This window comes from Solanum dulcamara, chromosome 1 (genome assembly GCF_947179165.1).
Source record: "Solanum dulcamara chromosome 1, daSolDulc1.2, whole genome shotgun sequence".
In the NCBI taxonomy this organism is placed as follows: Eukaryota; Viridiplantae; Streptophyta; class Magnoliopsida; order Solanales; family Solanaceae; genus Solanum; species Solanum dulcamara.
This window is the reverse complement of record NC_077237.1, coordinates 5,769,565-5,788,784: the sequence shown is the minus strand read 5'-3', so window position 1 is coordinate 5,788,784 and position 19,220 is coordinate 5,769,565. Positions and strand designations below refer to the sequence as shown.

At 34.8% G+C, this 19,220-nt stretch overlaps 2 protein-coding genes across 2 annotated transcripts; both read right to left on the bottom strand.

The window, feature by feature from the left end:
• Window positions 1–967: 967 nt before the first annotated feature.
• On the bottom strand, window positions 968–6,789 carry LOC129899546 (3-phosphoinositide-dependent protein kinase 2-like). The gene is made up of 11 exons (XM_055974551.1): window positions 6,305–6,789; window positions 5,205–5,385; window positions 5,046–5,098; window positions 4,354–4,455; window positions 4,172–4,280; window positions 3,980–4,058; window positions 3,115–3,280; window positions 2,126–2,260; window positions 1,848–2,017; window positions 1,451–1,673; window positions 968–1,326 (listed from the first exon to the last, which is right to left on the bottom strand). Exons 1-11 carry the CDS (start codon window positions 6,485–6,487, stop codon window positions 1,243–1,245), a joined length of 1,485 nt encoding a protein of 494 aa, XP_055830526.1. The 5' UTR covers window positions 6,488–6,789; the 3' UTR covers window positions 968–1,242.
• Window positions 6,790–12,898: 6,109 nt separating this feature from the next.
• LOC129899535 (glucosamine inositolphosphorylceramide transferase 1-like) lies at window positions 12,899–18,620 on the bottom strand. The gene is made up of 4 exons (XM_055974540.1): window positions 17,944–18,620; window positions 17,313–17,435; window positions 15,473–15,640; window positions 12,899–14,797 (listed from the first exon to the last, which is right to left on the bottom strand). Exons 1-4 carry the CDS (start codon window positions 18,274–18,276, stop codon window positions 13,115–13,117), a joined length of 2,307 nt encoding a protein of 768 aa, XP_055830515.1. The 5' UTR covers window positions 18,277–18,620; the 3' UTR covers window positions 12,899–13,114.
• Between the last annotated feature and the right edge of the window lie 600 nt (window positions 18,621–19,220).

The window sequence follows — 19,220 nt, the reverse complement described above, 5'->3', positions numbered from 1 at the left end:
CTAAATACATAATTTATTTGACCAAATTCTTTAAATTTTCTATCATTTGAAAAAATTACAAAAATCCTTATTCTCTCTTATTCTCAGATATCGGTCATATACATCACTTTTTGTGATATATCAGGACGTTGTATATATCACTATACGCGTGTATCGATCGAATACATCACTTTTTTTGATGTATCAAGACGTCGGATACATCACTTTACGCAATATATCGATCGGATACATCATTTTACGCGATGTATACCTTTTGGGATGTATCTGGATTTCACCAAATTTAAGAGATTTTTATAATTTGAAAAAGAATAAAAATAGGATGTAATTAGTTCTTAACATTATGGAATTTGTTTAATATTTCCTTAAATAAACCCCAAACATTGGCGTATTTAGAAAATACTGTCGAATAAACCTCATAAAAGCCTTGTTTGAAAATAATGAATATCTTGATGCAGGTTTAAATGATGTACGAGGAGAGCAAGTATTGGAGTTGTTGCTTTTGATAGCCTTGCTTCATGTTCATGGATCCCAATCCCGTTTGCTGTATGAAAACTTTACCCCTAGCTTCTATGTTAGATCATGTTGATTTTGTGCATATACCTAAGGACTTTCAATTCAGTTAATCACTTGGCCAAATTTTCTATTTCTTTGGTACAAGGTGTCTCTTGGGCAACTACATCCCTATGTTGGATTGTAAATGGTTATGTAAACTTTTTGAGACATGATGTTCTTGATGAAGCATAATCATGAATTTCTTCTGCTGTAATATACCTGAGTTAGGATCTTTCGAAAACCGTCTCTCTACCTCCGAAAGGTAGGGGTAAAATCCGAGTATACTATACCTTCCTCAGACTTCACTTATGAGATTTTCGTGGGTATGTTGTTGTTGCATCAGCTTTAGTGTATATTTATGATTCCTAGGTTCCACAAACAGTTTGCTTGAGCAATGAAATAATAGGGAGCAAAATAGCTGATAAAATCAGCTCACCAAGTTCTTTCAATTGAAACTGTGTCTTTACAAGTCTGTAAACATACAAATGTGATTGTGTAAATAGTAGTGAGCTTCATCCAAGGATAACAAGTGTGGTGAAAATTTCTACTAGAGAGAGTAAAGCTGTAAAATTGAGTGATGTTGATAAGAAATTCTTTGGGAGAATCCACAACTGTTTCTGGATCCTGTTCGCTCTACAAGTTCCTCATGTTTGCAAAGAATGTGTAGTCAAAACAACAAAAAGACCAGAATCACCGGTTCTGGAGAGCTTCAATTGCCTTTTTCCACTGTTGTGCTCGGTTTTTAGCATCCTCGAATGACATAACTTTCTTTGGCTGTAATGATCACAAGATGAATGCACACAGATAGCAGAAACGAGTTAAGACTCCACATGTCTTGGCTAAAGTAACAAAAACTTGATTAACAAGGTAATATGCAGGAAAAGCGAAAGGACTTAACTGTACAAATCTTGAACTGAGAAGGACTTGTGACTTGAATACTAAGGTCGTTAGGATTGTCGGACCATATAATGTTCCCTTTGATCACTAACTTTGAGGGATCTACATAAATCAACTTTGGTTTATTTGTTAGGATTAGCTGAACTTTCTTGTTTGTGAGCTTCTGTAACTTTTTCACCATCGAGATCATGAGCACGGATTCACCAGGATCCAAAAATTGCTTCCTATTGATGCCATCACAAGAAACAAGTGACACGACTTAGTTATCAAATAGGAAGAGAGCGAGAGAGAGCATTTGGTCCTTATGGAAATACAGAACTCTATTAAAAAGGTTAACAAAGATGACTGCATCCGAAATATACCAGAGTGTTTTTCATTGCAGAAGCTCATGGACCTACCATTTCGAGTCGAAGGAATCGATTGATGCAAGCCTGGTGATGCTGCTACCAGCTTCAGAAGTTGATGCAGCACCACCGTTTCCATCGTTAGGTCTAACTGAACAATCTCCAATGTGCGATGGATTCCATGAAGGGTCTTGCTCATCACCACTGCTATGAGTTGACGGGGCCTAAATGATTCAAATAGCACTTCAATAATACTAGAACTGTTTAACCGGAAAAGAACTATCTGCTGGGGCAAGTAGGACGTAAAACTTAAAGCAAAACGAATGACATACTTTTGGCTCCATGGCTAGCCTTGGAGGGGTCTGTGACCGCAAATTCTCCCAATCGATCCCACTAAAAAAAGGATGAGTTTTCAAGGAAGCATAACCATCAGGTCCAGCACCAGGTCTTCTGCTAGGATCAGTATCCTGAGTTGTTTTTGCATTTCAGTCAATCAGCATAATAGAGAACACGAATATGAAGATATATCTAACATACCAACAAACATACTCCATTGTTTTCAACATGGATTATTCATTACTGTATATCCTTTTCAAACTTGCTTTGATATGACTTTACTTGAGTCGAGCATCTATCGGAAACAACCTTATCTTCAAGGTAGGGTTAAGGTCTGCATAACACCACCCTCCCGATACAACACTTGTGGGATTACATTGGGTATGTTGTTGTTTGTTGTAGTAAACATGGTGTTTGGGCCAGCTTACGCACACCTAGACTAGTTCCACAGGGTAGCTGCTGCCTCCCGCCGGCACAGCTACCAGGTAACTCTGTCCGCCAAGGCTTGGATAAATGGAAGAAAATACCTTGAGTTTTTTCCTCAGTTGGGAATTAAACCCGAGACTTCGTGGTTCTCAACCTATTTCATTGAACACAAGGCCACACCCTAGCGTGCACCAACCTAAAGTTCTACAACCTGAAACTTCATAGGAACTAGTGAAAGACAATGTAACATGTTGCTCATATTTGCACAAAAGCTCCACAAAATACCAGCAACTTTCTTTTCCAGTACTGGATAATAATAGATTCAAGTAACGAAAAATGATCAGGAATATTATAATTCCACAAACAAAGCTGGTCATCCCTCACTTCAGGAAGGAATGTTGTTAAAGCAGAGACAACACTGTTTATAGATGAAAATTCAGTCAAATGGAGAAATATAAAGTATAAAACATAAAATGAAAAAAAAAGCTAACATAATAGGGGAAGCAAAAAGAGAAACCACAGGATGGAAGTGAATATTAAATACGAAATAATAGCTTACCAGCAGCTGATCAATAATATCTCTGGCTTCATTTGAAAAATAATTTGGGAATCTAATATCTCTGGCAATGATTCTCTGGAAGATGAGCCACTCGCTGGCATCTTTAAACGGAGAAGTTCCTGAAAGCATTTGATACAATGTACAGCCAAGTGCCCAAAGATCATTTCTGGTAGGACATATCCAAAACGAATAATGATGTTAGACAAATACAATACACAATAAAAAGAAATCTAGAAGCTAATATGATCAAGCAGTAAAAAATTAAAAGGACAGACATGCAGAGATAGACCTACAACCTATGTCTAAGGAAACACAACAACAACAACACACCCAGTGTAGTCCCACAAGTGGAGTCTGGCGAGGGTAATGCGTACGCAGCCTTACCCCTGCCTTGTGAAGGTAGGAAGGTTGTTTCGGAAGGACCCTTGGCCCAAGTAATGCATATAAAAAGAAGTAAAAAAAAAGGGCAGCCCGGTGCACTAAAGCTCCCGCTATGCGCAGGGTCCGGGGAAGGGCCCGACCACAAGGGTCTATTGTACGCAGCCTTACCTTGCATTTCTGCCAGAGGCTGTTTCCAGGCTTGAACCCGTGACCTCCTGGTCACATGGCAGCAACTTTACCAGTTACTCCAAGGCTCCCCTTCATGCATATAAAAAGAAGTATGAAAAGGAAATGCAATAATGAAGAAGCCATTCTGAAAATAATGGAGAAAAAAAACCAATAGCAATAACATATAATTCGATAAACTAAGCAAAAGGTAATAAAAACAAGAAGTAATAAAAAAATAAAATGGAAGAATAAGATATGTCTAATGAAATACAAAGAAGAAAAAGGCTTTGGATTTTCCAAGCATAGAGTTCCATACCCAAAAGTGGCCGGAGAAGAATTTAAAACTTCAGGAGGGACATAAGCGGCTGTTCCCACAAAAGTACATGCTTTGTCATCTGGATAGAAAGAACAACCAATGATTCAATAATGATCAAGACGACAGCATACTCTCATCGGGTCAATGTGAATCCAATTTTGAGGAAGTGTCCTCGTAGAAAGCAATATTTACCTGATGCAGCATTCGGAAGGACTGTTATTCTGCTATCCTGCATTGGCTTTACACTGCCAAAGTCTGCAATTTTAATATGTCCATCTGAAGTAAGAAGCAGGTTCTCTGGCTGCCAATAAGAGAACTGTCAGAATCTTCACACGCCATATATTTATCACGTAACAGTCCACATTGTGAAATACCTTAATATCTCGATGAATCAACCCCATACTATGTATATATTCAAGAGCATCTACAACTTCAGCTGCATAAAAGTGTGCTTCGTCTTCAGACAAACGGCCTTTCTGCACCCACCAAGTTAAAAGTACATTGTTCATGATACTCTTGCTAGCCAATCAAACAAGAATATCAGCACATCATACATGTAGTCACAAACTTTAGAGAAAGGAAACACTTTGACGAAAGGATGGAAACATTTTCAATAAATTCATGAAAATACCAATGTTCGACAGGAAAAAACAGAATATACAAGGAGCATTTGAGAAGATGTTCGTTCTTTTGGGAAGTTGAAAACAGAATAATCAAGGAGCGTTTGAGAAGATGTTCATTCTTTTGGGAAGTTGGAAAGAATAACATAGCAACAGACACCTTCCAGACCATCAAGGAGTATAGAATAGAAACTTTTTTTTGATGGCTAGATTTCAGCCTATGTGGGATGAGCAGATTCTATGTCGTATTAGCAGAATATCTAACATTGAGGAACTCAATCATTCAGCTTTCATTCAAAGAAGTACAATATCCATATTTGTAATACTCTGCAAAAGGTTCACGAGTTGACAGGAACTTCCATTTTTCTTTTTGCACCAGGTTCTATTTGGGACACTTCATATAACAACAAGAAGAGTACATGCATCAAGGTTCTTCATTTACTTACCCTTGTTATTTGATCAAAAAGCTCTCCACCTTCACAAGACTCGAGCGCCATGTCTTCATAATATAGACAAATACAATTAAATTAGACAAACCAAAGATCAACAAGAGTGCAGACAAAATGGCGGAAAATACTCTAATGAAGAATATATAAAATACTCACACAGTGAAAAAGTGTCTTGAAAGGTGAAATATAGTCGGACAACGCCGGGATGATCTAACTGATCAAGTACAATACGCTCTAGTTTCACATAAGCAGTCTTATTTTCCTTAGTGATGAACTTTTTGTCCATGATCTTCAAGGCATAAACATTTGCAGTATCTTTCTTTTTTGCTCTGACAACCTGATACATCATAGAGGGTAAATAATTTAAATGGTAAAGCTCAATTTGACATGTCGATAAATTAAGCATTGACACCACCATTTGAGTTCATGTACTTTAATTATATCCATAATCTATCCTAAAGAAAAAGTGGAAAGATGAAAGGAATAGAGAACACATCTCAGAAGATTCTTGTTAGTTACTACTAAAGGCTAACCAGCTAGACACTCGATCGCACATTGGACAATTTGGAGCACTACACTAGGAGTGTGATCTTCAATTAATGACACCAAGTTTCTTGTTCTTCTCCTTCTTTTTGACAAATCAGACATATTCCAAATACAACACACCAAGGACGTGTCAAAAATTATGTTAACACACTAAAATTGTGGTTCAACCAAAATCATTAATTAGATTACACAATCTACCAATACAAATGAGAATTCTCTTTACACCAAAGGCAAATGAATGATCTTTAGACATCCCTAACATAATTTCATGCCATGAAGCATAGGTTTTATATGAGTATAAATCTCTTCAAATGAACAGCTACTTACCAAAAAATTCAGAACAAACTTCAAAAAAAGATAAACCCCCACACACACAAAAAAAAAGATTTTTCTCAGTGGACTATAAACAAAATTTCTGCAAACAGAGATAAAACCAAAAAATAAAGGAAGCCATGTGGAATTCAGTAAAAATGACAACAGAGAGAAAATTAGTGACCAAGCCCTTCCATTCTAAACAGAAAAAAATAGCTTGGAGAGGGGAACAGAAAGAGACAAAAAAAAGCACAAGAACATATAAATGCTAACAAGTTAAAATTTTCACAGTTAAGCACAAATTTGAGCAATTGAAACAAAATATAGAAATGCTACCAAGTTAAAATTTTGAAAAAGTGGACATAAAAGATAAGGAACAGAAAGAAAAAAGAAGTGACCTTGGAATAAGAACCAACTCCATAGATCTTTCCCAATTCAAAATCTTGAATTGTAAAATTCTCCTGTGGTGCTCTAAATGAAAAGCTCTTAGATCTCTGAGTATTAGCTGAATTGTTCTGAATCTTTAACTTTGCATCAAATTCTTGCTCCATTTCACCTTCTCCCCCTACCAACGCCAACATTTCACCCTCAAACCAAAAAAAAACCTAATCTTTCAGCACCCCCACAAACCCCTTTCAAACAATGCACATATATTATTCAAAAAAATTGGATTTTTTTCACAACAAACTATGAAAGGGGTGAAAGCAAGACCATTGAATAACAGCAGAAAAAGAAAGAACCCATTAAACATCAGCTCATACTCTCTTTATATATTCTCTATCTTTCTTTTTCTTTGTTCTGATAAAGCAATTCCATATGTCAAAGACACCCAAAAGCAAATGATTCCTTATACATGCAAAAAAAAAAAAAAATTACTAAAATGAGAAAAGGAGAGACACCATTATGTATATATATATATATATATATATATATATATATATATATATATATATATATATTTGTATAAAGGTAGGAGCTTTAAATTTCTTTCTCCCCTTTTCTCTAAACCCTAGAAAGCTAAGGTAATAATAAGGATTTCAGAAGAAAAGATGAATGAATAGCACAATATGTTATATGGGGATTGAAGAGAAGAAGAGCACATGAAAATGAATGATGCATATCATTTCATTTCCATTACAAAATCCCAATTCTTGATGATTTCTATCTTAAAAAAATTCTTTTTTTTTCTCTCTCTGTATGTACATAAGTAGATAGAACACCCCTTTTCTTTTTCTTTTTTTTTGTATAAAAAATGATTTTTTTTATGTATAGGACCAAAACTGTAGGGTAAGGGGAGAGGATGATATTGCTTCCTATGATAGGGGAGCCGTTCAAAAATGGCATCAGTAGTTAGTTACATTGTATGCTGCCATGAGCATTGGTTTACCAGTTACTTTGAATGTTAATGGTTTTTTTTTTGGATTTTACAATCTTGACACCTTTGTTTTTATGTGCAAGTACAAAATCCCTTCTTGGAAGCTCAAAAAGTTGTAGTCTTTTTCACTATGTGATCACTATGCTTGGATAAATTGACAAACTTCAACAAAATTAAGATGGATGTATTAGGTGGAATAATGACCTAATACATGTAGGCATGTAGGACACAAAATTTACATGTAGGCGTTACGTAAGATTAATGTATCTATATATTCAATTTTATACAAATTTAAGTGTCTATTTCTGTACATCCAAAGTTAGAGAACATAAATGCAAACTGAAGCCAAGTCGAAGGAGATGTTTATATATTATGTCATGAGAAATAATGTCAGCATTCACTACAATAAAAAAGACATTTAATGGCATTCGATTTTTAAAATTGTCACAAAAATATGCCGCGGTAATTGAATTGATATCATTACATTCAAAGTCGATAAAACATTTAGTGACATTTATAGAGAGTTGTGGTTATAAATACCATAGTTATTATTATCGTTAAATTATAATATAGGGACAAATATATTATTGCAACTAATATTTACCCTTATATCCTTTATTTATTGTAGTGATTACTAATTTCAATATAACTAATCTCATATTATTTGTCTCTGAACCAAAGAGCCCTAAGGGTCGTGGGAACAAATAAAATTAATCTATTGTTAATTATAGCTTTGAGATTTAAGCTTTGATAATAAAAAAATAATAAATAATATTTCTTCTTTTAATGAACCTTTCGTAATGGAAATCTAAATTAATCAGAATTCAAAAGCAGGGCATCAGATATAGAATGGAAAAAAATAATATTAGGATGTATTGAGTGTATGGGTTCAACACTTTGATTAGGGGAAAAGATCACGTAACTGTCCATAAAAATGAGATCAATAACTTTCGAAAATGAGGCAAATACATCCTAAATATATTAATAGCATAAAAATGTTTGGTCATAGTCAAAAAGCCAAAAAAGTTGTTGTGTTATGTCATTTCATTTTTATTAAAGTTATTAATTAGCTGGTGGTATTTTCTTTCCCCCTTGGACGGATAAGCCCATGAATGGGAAAAGGAAGTAGTGGATGGTCCGAGATCTTGAGGTTTCAGGTTTAAGCTGAAAATAATTATGTTGGGAGCGTCGATTTTAAAAATAAATCTTATAATATGTGAAATTTAAAATTAATCGAATTTTAATATCACTGTCGAACAGGTAAACACCAAATATAAAGCTAAAAAAAAAGTGTGAATAATGTGAAGTTTGATGCAACACTATAGACTTATATGACTATTTTAGTATTTTTCTTCAAAAAACAAAGAAGGTACAAATATGACATTGTAGTTTACCTAATTATGTTACATTAGGCTTAGCTATGGAGTACTAATTTTGCCTAAAATGAAGTTAGTTTCTCATCCTTATCACATGCATCCTTCCTATACTTTAGTTATGGATATTTGTATACATTTATGAATTGAGTAGTGATACATTTTATTTTATTTTTTCTTTAAGCATGTATAAAAATTCTGATTCGTGTTAGATTGATCCACTGAAAGGTAAGTATGCTTACTACTAAAGGGTTATGCATTCTCAAATCTTGAACTCATGATTCATTACCAAAAAATGCAAATTTCTAACTGAAGTTACCTTTCAAATATCAAAATTTTCGACGAAAAATATGTCGAATACATATTAAGCAAGTCAATTTACGACGAACTCCGTTCAAAATTTATATTTTCTATGGGGTAAATTTATATTTTTTAATATTATTTTTTATTGAGGTAAACAAATTTTGATTATTCCGCTACATTCTTTGATATTCTATTTTGCCTTCTCTTTAATTTCTTGGTGGATTATTCATGGGTGGTAGACACAAATATTTTTAATAATTTGAGGCATTTGTCTTGAGAGATAAGATAAAATTATTCATGTTCCTAGACAAATTCACCACCCTTATCCTTAAAATTAACCACCTTTAATTGGGAGGCAAGTATCTAAATTTCCAAGATAATAATAAATATGAGTATTTATAATCAACATTTTATATAAATATTGCTAAAGATTTTAGTGACTCTAGATACATGATGTTAACTCGATTACCGCTAAATATTTTTAAGGCAATAAATATTACTGCTAAAATAAAAATATATTTTGTTGTAATGTTAGTTCATTCTTCAAATTCTGTTCAACTCCCCCCCCCCCCCTCCCCTCCCCAAGAATTAAGGTCAAATATAAAATATCAAGGAATCTGATTGACTATCCGAATTTTTATTTTATTGATAAAAATTTAATTTTCCACCTAGTAATCCCCTCCCCCGTTTATTGGCAGGATCCACCCAAAGTATCACATATATCCCTTCTTCATAAGAGTGCTACCTAGAGGCTTGTCAATCTTTCTTTTAGATCCCCTCTCCATCAAAGGTGTCCAAAGATATAATGATATTGTACCATAGTCACTTCAAAAAATGCTTTTTATAGTAACCACGAGCTTTAATTTGATTAAACCTTGTAGTTAGTTTTAGAAATTCATTTGATATGTACAAATTATTAATTAATAATTCAATAGCTTAAAAGGGCTAGAATTCATAATCTAAAAGGCAACATGTATGTGTACCTAAAAAACAATACAATATAAATTAATTCACTAAATACTTTTACATAAATTGAAATGATAAAGTATTCTTAAATTATTTACTTAGCAATCCAATATTATCACATGAATGGAGACATGAAAGTACTAATAATTTGAAATAAGAAGTAAAATATGAAAACCAACATGGTCCAAAGAAAAAAAAAAAAAAAGAGAAAGGAAGAGAAATGGACCCAAGGAAGCCCAAAAGGTCCAGACTAGGTGGGTCATAATCATATAGTTAAGTTTGATGAGGGGTTTCAGAAAAAGAAAGATTTGCAAGCAAAGTATGGATATCAAACTTTAAATTTTGGATAGTATTTACCCGTATCCATCCATATACATCATAAATAATTAAAAGCAGATTCAAAATTTTAAGTTTTATGAACTCGGAATATTAGTAAACTACTAACACCACTTGAGTCTGCCCTTGTTTTTTAGCAGATCTAACTCTTGATATATATATAGTCATGCCTCTAGTACTGTTGTACAATTTTTTTTTAGTATGTAGAGTGAAGGTTTTCGTATATCCAAAATAGAGGGGCTGCCTCCATCAGATAAAACTTAAAATTATTTATTTAATTAATTAAAATTATTTTTTTTAACTAAATCAATAAACTACATCGTAGATCCGCCTCTGACATTATTTGTATCATGGACCCCAAAGAAGCAATTATGTCAAAATGTGCTGTCAAAAGGGGCTATAGTTGTGGCTAGTGGAGTACCACAAACATTTTATTTTAGGTCCCATTTGCACACACATAGAGCCTACATATTTTCCCTTCCCACATTCCCTATGCTTCTTTAATATATTCCCTCAATCAACCCACATGCACAATAACGTGATTGGGAAACATTAAACTTTTGGATACTACACAAAATACATAGGCCAATCTAATTTGCTCACGTCTCGATTATTTTATCTAATATTTGTTATTATTCATTAAAATGATCATTGAATAACTTTTTTTAATTAAAATTTATGTAGATGAGAAGAAATTATAAAAGTACGTTCACGGGTGATATTCGAATCAATTTATTCATGTTTTTACTACTCGTTAAATATTGACTGTTTTTTCATCGAGACGAGCATTAGCTAACTTTTCTTGTCAAGATTTAGGCAGATATAAAAGAAATCGTAAAAGTAGCGGTTACTTGCCCTTTTTCAGTGTTCTTTTTGAAAAATAGTCCATGATTTTGAAATATTTCCAGGACATTAATTATTTTAATTATAGAGGTTGAGAATTAAAATGACTATTTGTGAATATTACATCTAGCATGCATATTTTATTTATATTGGAATAATTTGAACTCTCAAAACACAGGGCAACCAAAATTTTGGTAGTAAACAGTTATACATTCTTCTAAGAAAATATATATTTTTCCCTTCTGGTTAATTAATATATGATGCCTATTAAGTTGACTATATTATATAGTACGTTCTATCATATGAACATTCCTCCAAAGGAAAAAAAGTTTAAAAGAAAGCAAATAAAATTTCTACAGATCTTTTTTTTTTCTTGTGCATATTAATCAATCTTGAAAACAGGAGGTCACGGGTTCAAGCCTTGGAAACAGCCTTTGACAGAAATGCAAGGTAAGGCTGCGTACAATAGACCCTTGTGGTCGGGCCCTTCCCCGAACCCTGCGCATAGCGGGAGCTTAAGTGCACCGAGCTGCCCTTTTATATTAATCAATCTATCTTCACTAAGATAGAAATAAGGTTACGTACACATTATCTTTCTCGACTCCTCGACTCCATTTGTGATTATATATTGTTGTTGTTGTATCATTAATTAAAGCAATGTTACCAAAAGTTTTTGCCAACAACTATGGCAATATCATCTGGATTTTCTAGCAAATAAACAAATGCTAATAAGCCTATAACTATGGAGTGATTGGACATAGTGGTTACAAGTTTACCTAAATAACCTTTGGGTAAAACGTTCTAATTCTGTGGAAAATCTAGCACTCTTCTACTTTTTCCGAAACAGATCAAATCACAAAATCTTTGTATAAATCGAATTTTCCTTCTTTTTTTATAAGGGTGTTAGAGGCAAGTATGAACATATATTTCCAGCTTGATAGTAATTACCAACTGCAAGCACATGAATTCGCTATATTAATACTTTGGCTTTTGAAGTTACCCCCAATACAAGAGCAACACTTCACAAAGTATGATATGAATATAGTTACCTAATATAAGCACATGAATTCACTATCAATAATTCGGCTTGAAGTTATCCTAATACAAGAAAGACACTTCACAAAGTGTGATATCCATAGTTAAGGAGATTCGGCTTGAAGTTATCCCAATACAAGAAAGACATTTCACAAAGTGTGATATCTACCCGTCAAGGAGATTATAGTTATACAAACAAATGTATTCACTACCAATAATTCAGCATGAAGTTATCCCAATATAAGAAAAACACTTCACAAATGTGATATCAAAGGTTAAGGAGATTGCAACTATACCTTATACAAGCACATGTATTCACTACCAATAATTCGGCTTGAAATTACCCCAATACGAAAGAGACATGTCACAAAGCATATGAATTCACTACCAATAATTTGCCTTGAAGTTATCCCAATACGAAAGAGACACTTCACAAAGTGTGATGTATAGCAGTTAAAAGGAGATTATAGTTATCTTACACAAGCACATGTATTCACTACCAACAATTTGACTTGAAGTTATCCCAATACAAGAAAGCCATTTCACAAAATGTGATATCAATGGATAAGGAGATTATAGTTATACCTTATACAAGCACATAAACTCCCCTCCACCCTCACCCCCACCCCCATTTCCAGCTTCTTCTATGGAAAGAGAAGAAAAGAAAAGGGGAAGCCATTTATGACCAGAGGAACTGTATTGCTTTGGATTGAAATCGTATCACAACTATATGTTGGTGATAAGTATATCTTGAAAGCTGATAGGACAACAAAAGAACTATATCAACTTATGTATCTAAACTAATGTACATTTGACTGACCAAAGTTGACAAAAGTCCTCCCAAAGAAAAATTCACAACAGGAGGTAAACAAAGCTTGGCAAAAATCACAAAACCAAAATTATACCAACAGAAAAGAAAGATCAAAAAGAAGAAAAAACACTAACTTCAACTATGATGCTAGAGAATTTGTTCCCTTCTATACATCCCAACCGTCGTTTCGATGATGAAATTGTGATTTTCTACTTGATATGCTTCCATACATTTCTGAAAACTTTTGGAGGCAACTACTTCTGAGTCCATAGTGAGTCTGTGTATTCCGGCTTATTGCAACGCCAGAAAACTTTGAAGTATCGATTGCCCATGCTGGTTTCACATATTCAACTGTACTGGAAGAGCTCGCATTTGCGTACAAGTAGTTTAACAACACATCCTCACAGTTAAAAAGTTTGTCCACCACTGCCCTTCCTGCTGCAGCTTCATTGCTCCAGTACTTCTCAAAAGCCATTTTGCTGTCGATGAAGGCAGCCCCTGTCAGAATCATATTGTATCCATTGTGATCGCGAGCATGATTTTCAGCTCTATATTTCAATGGGTTTCCATCTGCAAGCCGGGGGTAAAACCCTACGATGCGTTCAGGGTGCTCACGCCATACCTTAAATCCCCGTTCAACATCATCACAAGGCATCATAATGTCGTCATCAAGCTCAAGAACTGCTCGTGTCTTTATGAAAGGATCTACTTTAAATCGATTGTTTAGCGAGTTCTGTTCCTCTACTCTTATCCTCACTGGCACTGCTGAGTCGAGCTCACTCAGTTCTGGAGGTTGGCCTTTATTCCACACTACAACGATCTCACGCACGGAAGAACACCTTGAGTAATGCTTGACGTACATTTTCAAGTTCCAGAGCCGAGCATCGTAGGTCATTGTTAATAAAGTGAACTGAGAGTACTGACCATTCAATGGGTAAGCTTCCTGTGCACCGCTGCCTCCATAAATGTATTTCACTCCAGTGCACATTAACACCACAGTGACTATAAATATTACAGCAAGAACCAACCCTCCACTGCATGTTTTTGGCTTTATTCTGGCACGGAGAGACGAGCTTGCTCTGTTCAACCGACTACAAAATAGTCTCATTCTATTAGATAACAAGCTTGATCTTTCCCAATCGAAAGACGCATCACTCCTCTTTCCAACATTGTGAGGGCACCAACTTAAGGGAACTAATCCTTTCACTGCTCCTAGTAGCATACCAAACACTATAACCAGCATTACAACACCTAAAACTGATGCACAACCTAAAATAAACCGTCGATTTACATCTCCTGAAGGGACTCGGTCCCCATCCATTACTGCAACCCACTCTCCAGAGCTTAGTTGCTGCACATCAAGTTGATGACTGCGGGCACCATTCCAGGCATTTCGTCCCTTCATTGAATCTTTAAGACCCAGAGGAACCTCAACTTCTTTGTATTCAGTAGGTGTCAGAGCTTCTATTTTAAATAGACGTAAACGCCGCCCGTATGTCTCACCACAGTCTTGACCAGCACGATGAAGATGGCCACCATATAAAAATGGTCTACCTCCATTTCGGGCCCCCTTGCTCTTATCTGTGTTATAGATAGGATTCTTTTTATGCGGTTTCCAAGGACCAAGAGGTGAGCTACTATACCAAATCTCCAACTGACCATTCTTCTTGGCACCAATTCCACTGTGATCTGAACCAAAAAGCCAGTACTTCCCATCATGTTGAATGATAAAAGAATCAACAAGCGGCTTTTTCATTATGATCTTTTCCAGTTTCCATTCCGTAGGAAACTTTACAGATCGATAAAGACGAAGATCCCCTTTAGCACTGCCCTCAGGCATCATATAGGTCTGCACAAAATAATACAGATGGAAGGAAATATTACTCACGGCTTCACGCAAAATAGACTTCAATGATAGAGCAAGATTAATATTTCCAGGTAGCAAAAGAAGATTTAAAGACCACAAAATCAACTGATAGAGACTGTTTAGGAATTTTACTAGTGGTGCGTCAGAATAACACCTCTGATACAGACAGTATCAGTACTATACAAATTTTTAGTAGGATAGTTAACACTATATTGGATACTCCCTCCGTCCCGATTTAAGAGTCTCAGTTTAACTGGGCATGGAGTTTAAGAAATAAAGAGAGACTTTAGAATCTTGTGGTCTTAAACTTGACATGTAGGATGTTGCAACTTGGAAAACTTACTAAATATAGAAAGAGGCACTCTTTTAGGGACAAATCAAAAGGTAAAGTAAGAACTCTTATATTGGGACAGAGAAAGTAGTTTTATTCTACAGAACAGGATCCTGCCTATAGAATCATAAAGATGAAATCACATTCACACATGCTATCTACAAGGCCTGTCACGAGGTACTAGCAGGTTCAATATTTTTAAGTCCTTCCCCCCATTAAGCTTTTTACAAACCAAACTTCAGGACTTAGAAGTAGCAAGTTGAATGTTGTTCCCGACAAAATTGAGTTACATGACGCATACGTAGTTCAGGAAGTAAGAATCTTACATTGCCATTGTAGTCAAAGACATAAGGATAGGAGAGATGCCAGTCTTCATCCAGAGCAACACCCAACTGCTCCCACGTTGCTCCCTTATCAGTACTTCTTGCAACTCCAATATCCCCTTGCATTGTGATTGAGTTTTTTGCTTCAAAGAACAGGTAAAGGATGTCTCCCTGAATAACGTAATTAAACAGAAAAATAACAATCAAGATTTTGTATGAACTAAAGGAGAGGAATTTAAAGATTGTAGCACGACCTAACACCTTAGTGAAAATAGTACAAACATTAAATATCTTGTGTTACCACAACTAGATAAGCCATATACATGACATAACTTTCAGATGAGTAATGCCACATCTAAGAAAACAATACAAGTGAAACTCAAAATTCCTGGTTTTTCTTGTAAATTAGCTTTTGATGAAGCAACCTTATTATATTCGAGTATGCACCACTTTAAATCTAAGCCTTGTTGGGTCTATTTGTGCAGTAGAAGAGAAGCCTATTGAGTTAGTCTTGTTGAACTTTTTGAACATGAGGGGACATCACTGCTTCTCAGAACACATTTGACCATTTTTAAAGAGCTGTTTTGTGCAGAATTTCCCATGCTACAATGAAACTAAAAATTATTGCTTACCTGTAGAAAAGACATTCTTCAAATGTTCTTGATAAGAAAATATAATGTTCTATGTTGTAAGGAGAAGTTCTTAAAGGCCTAGTTTGAAGGACACCAGTAAAGGAATTACTGAAAGATCACAATTTCAGACGCAAAAACAAACAATCAACAATTACTCCCTACCTTTTATTAAATTGACCCCAGTCAACTTAGACGAGTATTAGACCACATATTTAGGACATGCAACCTCATAGTTAAAAGTTCAAGAATGGTCGAAAGCTCAAAACAGATGATTTTTTGAACCAGTTCTGATATTAATTGAATATTTGGATATAGGAAATTTGCCTCTGAGAGAAAGGTCAGCTCTATTCAGAAAAAAACATATATCCAATTCTCCAGCTCTTATATTCCTCGAGACTAACATTACTTAGCGTCATCTATACCATTTCTTTCTGATCAGTCGTCTATACTTTTTTTTGCGCCCCTAGAGATTAACAAGCCCATCATCACGATGCTATCTCTGCTATAACAGATTCCACCCAATTTTTCTTGTCTCGATTGCATATTGTGGCACAAGAAGTGGCCCTTGCACACAGAAGTGCAGGAAAATTGGGGAGCAGACTCTTCTCTTGTCCAGTTCTCTAATTATCTCTTTCTATCCCATGTTTTTGCACATTTTTAGCTCAGGGACGGGATACGCCCCACACAGAGAAGAATAATAAGCACAACCAAGGAAAGCAACATCCAAAAGAGACAAAAGGATTATGTCAAGGAACTAAACTATAACCTTTTCCATCACTATCTACTCTATGACTCAACCTACTACTCCTCAGCAGGATTCCTCACCAAGAGGATGTTAAATGACAGGTCATGTGACATCATCAGCCAATTTAAATAATTGTAACAGCATAATCTATCTGTTTCAGAATGGTGATTAAGCTGACATGGTTGCATAAACATCACATCAATCTCTAAAAGATGATGATAATAGAGGATTAAAGTTAAATACTCCTCCACAAGTGTCTCATCAATGAAACTTCAAACAACTAATCATACTTTCAAGTTTCACCAACCGGATTACAAACATGATAGAAAATCCAAAATTGCTTCTTCTTTTTTTTCACATCACAAATATAACAAAGCCAATCCATCACAGAGTAACTTACTAGTAGTACTTTCTACCAAGGATCAATCAATAAAAGCTATATAAGAAATTTAAAAAAAGAAGCTACCTGGACATAAAGAAAAGGATCAGCAACAAAATTACTAGGAAAACTAGCCCCAGAAGCTGAAGCACAAGTGACAACAGGATTTGCCACTGGCCATGCTGCAGTCTTGTTCCTCCAAACAAATGCCTGCCAAACATTTCCAGACACAAAGTTCAACAATCATGAAATTCACACAAACCAAGTATTTTTCATCCATGAAAAAACAATAAGCTAACTTTTGACCATAGATTTTGGGAGTAATTTTTGACAATTTATCATCTATTATATCTATTTGGCCATGAAATTTGATCAGATTTTCTTCAAATGTTTCAAGTTTCAGTTTTTCGAACTTCCACTCACAAAACATCAATTTTTCTCCAAGTAAAATACATGTCCAAACACAACTTTCAAATTCCAAAAATCACAAATTCAAAAACTATGGCCAAACAGGAGCTAAAAACTCTTTTGAGCACAAAACACAAGAAGCATTAATCTCTAGTTCTAATTGACAAACCCCTAATAAAACCCAGAATCTCAATTGAAAAGGCTCAAAACAACAAATCGCAGAACCCCAAATCATAGAAAATCAAAACTGAACCTTTTCAACTACAAAAATGAGCAAAAAATGGGTTGGGGGTGGGGGGTGTTTGCTTACCTCTTCAATGGGTTTAAGATTAAAAGGAGAGTTTCCATAGTAGACCCCAATTGACCAAGAACCTTCATTGTCCTCATTACACCCCAAAGAAGAAAGTGTTGTATGTACATTTGGGGGTAGTAAAAGTCTACAATAAAGTCCAGCAATTGAAGCAAGACAAACAAAAGACACCAAAAAGAACACAAAAGCTGATGAGTTAGCACAAGAATCACTGCTGCTGCTGCCATTACTACTACTCTTTCCGGTACTGTTATTCTTGTTGCACCACCGCCACCACCTACAACCTCCACCGTTGACGGTGGACCCAGAAACCGCAATTGGAAGAGAACCCATTTTAACCAAAAAAAGAAAAATGTTCAAAACTTCAAAACCGCCGGAATGGGTTAAAGGGTAGTTACCGGCGGCCGGCAAGATCTTAAAGATTGTATCTTTATAGTCAACGTGAAGTAGTTATAGAAGAACTAACTAAAACCACCATTTTTCTTCTGTATGTATGTATGTATTTTCCATCTTTTTTCTTCTTTTTTGATGAATTTTGTATATTTCTACTATGTGTATTCTTGAATTCCTCTGCCTTTTTGGAAAGGTGACAAAGAGGTGGGAAACAATAGAAAGAAAAAAAAATGTTTTGATTAAGGAACTTCTTGATATGTATTATGCTCCTTAATTGAGTTGTCTATGTTGGTGTGCTGGCTTTGGCATTGATGTAATATATAGACATAGAGAGGGTGGAGTGGGGTGGGTGGCGTGGGGGTGGGAGTGGGGGTGAGGGTGGATTTTCAAATTCCATCATTTGTTTGGGTTTTTCCCCTTTGGATTTGAAATAATTTTAATGTCAATCAAAAATAACTCCTTTATTGATATAACCTAAAAATCTCTATATATTTTATCTTTTCGAGAACTTATTTATGAATTACGGTAATTATGTTAGTATTATTTTTGTTATTGAATTTGAAATTTATTTATAACGATATTTGAGCTAAAGTTCGAATGTATTTATTACTTGTTCATTAAGTTTGTCTTGTGTAATGAAATAATGGAAACTATCGTCTTTCTAATTAGAAGTTTGAATTTGAATTTTGAAAAAAAAAAATAAGAAAAGAGGGTAATGAGCATTTTACTCTGATTTGCCCCAATTTTTGAAAAGTTAAAAGTGTTATATTTTTAAAATTTAGGGATTCGATCAAAGCTTTTAGAAAAAAATGAGATGTTTTTTTTTCAAAAATATTTTTGGAAACTCAGCCAAATATAAATTGATGTTTTTATACTGATGACAA

Coding starts and splice junctions, on each gene's coding strand:
- LOC129899546 (XM_055974551.1), bottom strand. CDS start 6,487: ATGTTGGCGTTGGTAGGGGGAGAAGGTGAAATGGAGCAAGAATTTGAT. Junction 2,261..3,114: donor ATATTATTGATCAGCTGCTG/GTAAGCTATTAT, acceptor AAAACAACTCAG/GATACTGATCCTAGCAGAAG. Junction 1,674..1,847: donor GATTCCTTCGACTCGAAATG/GTAGGTCCATGA, acceptor TGGCATCAATAG/GAAGCAATTTTTGGATCCTG.
- LOC129899535 (XM_055974540.1), bottom strand. CDS start 18,276: ATGGGTTCTCTTCCAATTGCGGTTTCTGGGTCCACCGTCAACGGTGGA. Junction 17,436..17,943: donor ATCTTAAACCCATTGAAGAG/GTAAGCAAACAC, acceptor AATGTTTGGCAG/GCATTTGTTTGGAGGAACAA. Junction 14,798..15,472: donor TCTTTGACTACAATGGCAAT/GTAAGATTCTTA, acceptor TATTTTGTGCAG/ACCTATATGATGCCTGAGGG.